This window comes from Limulus polyphemus, unplaced genomic scaffold (genome assembly GCF_000517525.1).
Source record: "Limulus polyphemus unplaced genomic scaffold, Limulus_polyphemus-2.1.2 Scaffold8376, whole genome shotgun sequence".
Classification (NCBI taxonomy): Eukaryota; Metazoa; Arthropoda; class Merostomata; order Xiphosura; family Limulidae; genus Limulus; species Limulus polyphemus.
In genome coordinates this window covers 3,712-7,679 of record NW_013673986.1, presented here as the reverse complement: position 1 = coordinate 7,679, position 3,968 = coordinate 3,712, and the positions used below count along the sequence as shown (strand labels likewise).

Sequence of the window (3,968 nt, the reverse complement as noted above, 5' to 3'; positions counted from 1 at the left end):
AAAAAACACTACAAAGTTATGTATCAATTTAATAAAAAAAAGCACTATATATATATATACAATGCTCCTAATCTCACCTCTAGCTCTCTGGTCATTTTTTGCATCAGCTTAGCATACCGTTTTAGTATGGCAGCATCTGTCATCACTTCATTCACAACTGGCTTATTCTTGATACATTTTGCTCTGCTTGCAAACTAAAAATATATCCATAAATTATAGCCAAACAAAGTTGTAAAATAAAGTAAAACCTGAGAAAACCAATGAACAATACATATTTTATTGGCCTATTCAGAATTAAGACAATAAAAGAAGACATGCAAGGAGAACCTCATTTTCTGAAACACAAAATCTCTCTGCTAATGAAATATATACAGTAATGGAATCATTAATTACATAAAAAGTATGTGCATAGCCACTATCATTGCTTATATGATCACGTAATTAAAATTACTAATTAGTTACCAATTTTTGTTATTACTAGATACTAACTAACAATCAGTTTTTATCTTTAATTATTCATATGTAGAACATTTTTGAAACATGGACTCTCAACAAGTTTCTGATAATGGACAAGCGGGCCTGCAACATAGACTCTCAACGAGTTTTTGGTAATGGACAATCGAGCCTGCAACATGGACTCTCAACGAGTTTTTGGTAATGGACAAGCGGGCCTGCAACATGGACTCTCAACGAGTTTTTGGTAATGGACAAGCGGGCCTGCAACATGGACTCTCAATGAGTTTTTGGTAATGGACAAGCGGGCCTGCAACATGGTCTCTCAATGAGTTTTTGGTAATGGACAAGAAGTACATGAATCACTATTTATATCCTTACAGATCATACGGACACGAACATTACAAGCACAGAATTAAGGCACAATTTATTGTGTCATTAAAACTTGATGACATCCCTTTTTTTGGTTAGAAATATTAAATGAACTCTTAAGAAAATCATACATCACTATGTAAAAACATACATCATTATGTAAATAAGTCTAAACTATTAATCCACCCCCCTCTTTAACAAGCTACTTACTTTCAATGTTGAGTGGGTTTGTTCAACAGAGGCAGGAGTAACTGTACAAATAATAGCAGTTCGGGCATTACCTCCGAGGGAGTTCTGAAGGATTCTCGTTAACTTGGAATCTCGATAATTGACAAACTGACTACATGTATAAAATTAATTATAATTATTTTCATTATACCATATATATATCATTTATAATTTAAAACAATAAAATAGCTGTGAAGAGCTTAAAACAAAAAAATGTCTGCTTAATTATACATTCTCTATTTTTCAAACTATTCTTTCTTAATTATCTTAACCCTTTTAATCAATCAAGTCTATTTATACTTCAAATATGACTTATTTGGGCATCTTCCGTGCGTTCTTTTAAACTATATTCTCCGTATGTCTGAGCGTTAGTTTTTTTTAACTATAGAATGATAAAACCAAATTTAATGATCTACGTTAAAGAAAACGGATCGATATGATACATAACAAAACTAAAGAAATGCATAATATTTTCACAGAATAGATCAGTTCTATATCTGCTAATCTTAACTTTTAAAATAAGCTTTCAACATTTTTCAACAGTAGCTTTGAAAATTCAAAAATATAGCAAACAGAAATTTACATTTAAAAATCTTAATGAAACGTAAATTATGTTAAAGAATATATCTTATTTCTTATCATCACTACCATTTCAATAATTAGTTACAGATCCATAGTATGTTTGTTTGTTTTTTGAAGTTCGCGCAAAGCTACACGAGGGCTATCTGCGCTAGCCGTCCCTAATTTAGCAGTGTAAGACTAGAGGGAAGGCAGCTAGTCATCACCACCCACCGCCAACTCTTGGGGTACTCTTTTACCAACGATTAGTGGGATTGACCGTCACATTATAACGCCCCCACGGCTGAAAGGGCGAGCATGTTTGGTGTGACGGGGATTCAAACCCGCGACCCACAGATTGCGAGTCGAGTGCCCTAACCACCTGACCATGTCCATAGTATGTACCATACATATATATCCTATAGCAAAATGTTCATTCTCACAGACAAAACACGATCTTTTTATAGACCTTTGGTTTCCAAAACCAGATATCAATGAAGTTTTTTATTTTGGACCACTAAAAGTGTACTTAACCATTAACCGACTCATAAAAAAAAATATTTACATTTCTATGATTTTAATTATTTAGTTGGCTTTCCTTATCATTCACACTGCAACCTAAAACATAAAAATTAACATATCAGTATAAATCTCGCTTGCACAAAGTTTAAGTTAAAAATCTTGCTCCTATGCCATATAGAATTGATTTATTTATTAATAGTTAATTATCAAATTCCCTTCTAACTCACAAATTAAGTTAATACCATCTTTAAATATTATAAAAGGCTTTGAAACTCACCCTTCAGAGCCTTCACTGAGTCGACTAATTACGTGTCCTAACATCAGTAAAGATTTATTAATGTGTATGCCTTCGCGAAATCTGTCTCCAGTAGCTCCTGTTTGGCCTGCTCGTTCTGAACCAGCAAGATCAACCAAATTCTGGAAGAAAAAAAAAATAGTTTATTTTAAAACACTATTCAGCTCAAAAAAAAAAAAGTTGATACAGAACAAATAGATGTACTGAAAACATTTTAGAGAAAAACAAAAATAGACGACGGGGAAATTTAAAAGCGTTCACAAAATAAATCAAAATACTATGTAGAAATACAAGACCTGCAATTTTCATGAAATTATGAATTAGTATTGTTATTTTCATCTTGAACAGCACTTTATGGACACGTGGACTAAACAAACACATCAGAGACCTCTAGGGTTCAGATATAGCCATCATTAATTTTAAACTATTTGGCTCTTAGAACAAAATAACAGGATGGAATGTTACCTTTATAACTAACACATCAACAACTAAGCCATACCCGGCCTACAATATGCCAGAAACTACAGAATACGAGTAAACTACTAGTCATGTAACTGGCTTGTTTTTCTTTTTGTGTGAACGTGTGGAAACATTATGTATACATGTTTTAAAATAAACACGGAATTCTTTACTCAGCACACATACTTCCAATTCCCATCAGCATGGCAAATTCCCTTGAAAGTATTAGTAAAACAACAAATTTCTGGTTACACAACGGTTGGCTGCTTTGTTCATGTTCTATTAAATGAATTCTTCTTCCTAAATATAATTGTGTTAGATTAAAACTAATGTTGTTGGTTTCAGTCAGCTGTACCTTCTTGTTATCAGTCACACCAACAGTTAAAAATGTGTGTGACTAGTTTTAGTGAAATTACTCTAACATGACTATAAACACTCCTCAATATTGTAGACAACTCTGTCATGTTACACACGTAGCTCTGAATACTGTTCAATAATAAGAACAAATTTCTCGTGTTACTATAACGTGACTGAACAACATTATAAACACTACTAAGTACCGTAAATACGTTTCTCATGTTATTATAATTTGACCAGAAGATCTCGGTAAAATACTACAGATTAGTTACTCGTACGACGGAAGAAAGATAAATTAGTAAACGCTGCTAAACTACCGTACAGAAGGTTACGATTACTTCAATAAACGTAACATTGGTAATATTAGGCTTAAACTCTCCACCTCTGATAGAACTGGCTAAACAGTTTCTTATACTAAAATATTACAACACTTTCAAAACTCAGTAAATAAATACCTGTCCATTCAGGTATTAAACTTGGTTGGACATTCCATAAAAATGTGTTAACTTGTAAATTTAACCGAGTTAAATAGTGACACTTAAACCTATGTGTATGGATGGGGATCAAAGTGTGCATACCATGATAATTTACAGAGTGGCATTTAATGTGGTATTATGTATTTGATGTCAGAGTTATCAACTGTTCATTTTAAACTGCACTGCTGATTCAGCAACAGTTTGTGGAAGAGGAAAAAGAAAGTAAATAAAAAAACTGTAGATTTCGG

The 3,968-nt window shown here is 32.7% G+C and overlaps 1 protein-coding gene across 1 annotated transcript in view; it reads right to left on the bottom strand.

The window, feature by feature from the left end:
• LOC106475303 (centromere-associated protein E-like) overlaps nt 1-3,968 on the bottom strand; it is a gene marked incomplete at its 5' end in the record, with an annotated part of 8,813 nt that overhangs the window by 1,882 nt on the left and 2,963 nt on the right. The window contains 3 exons of the mRNA XM_022379449.1: nt 78-194; nt 1,036-1,165; nt 2,411-2,550. Coding sequence (XP_022235157.1) covers nt 78-194; nt 1,036-1,165; nt 2,411-2,550 — 387 coding nt within the window. The remainder of the gene's footprint in view (nt 1-77; nt 195-1,035; nt 1,166-2,410; nt 2,551-3,968) is intronic.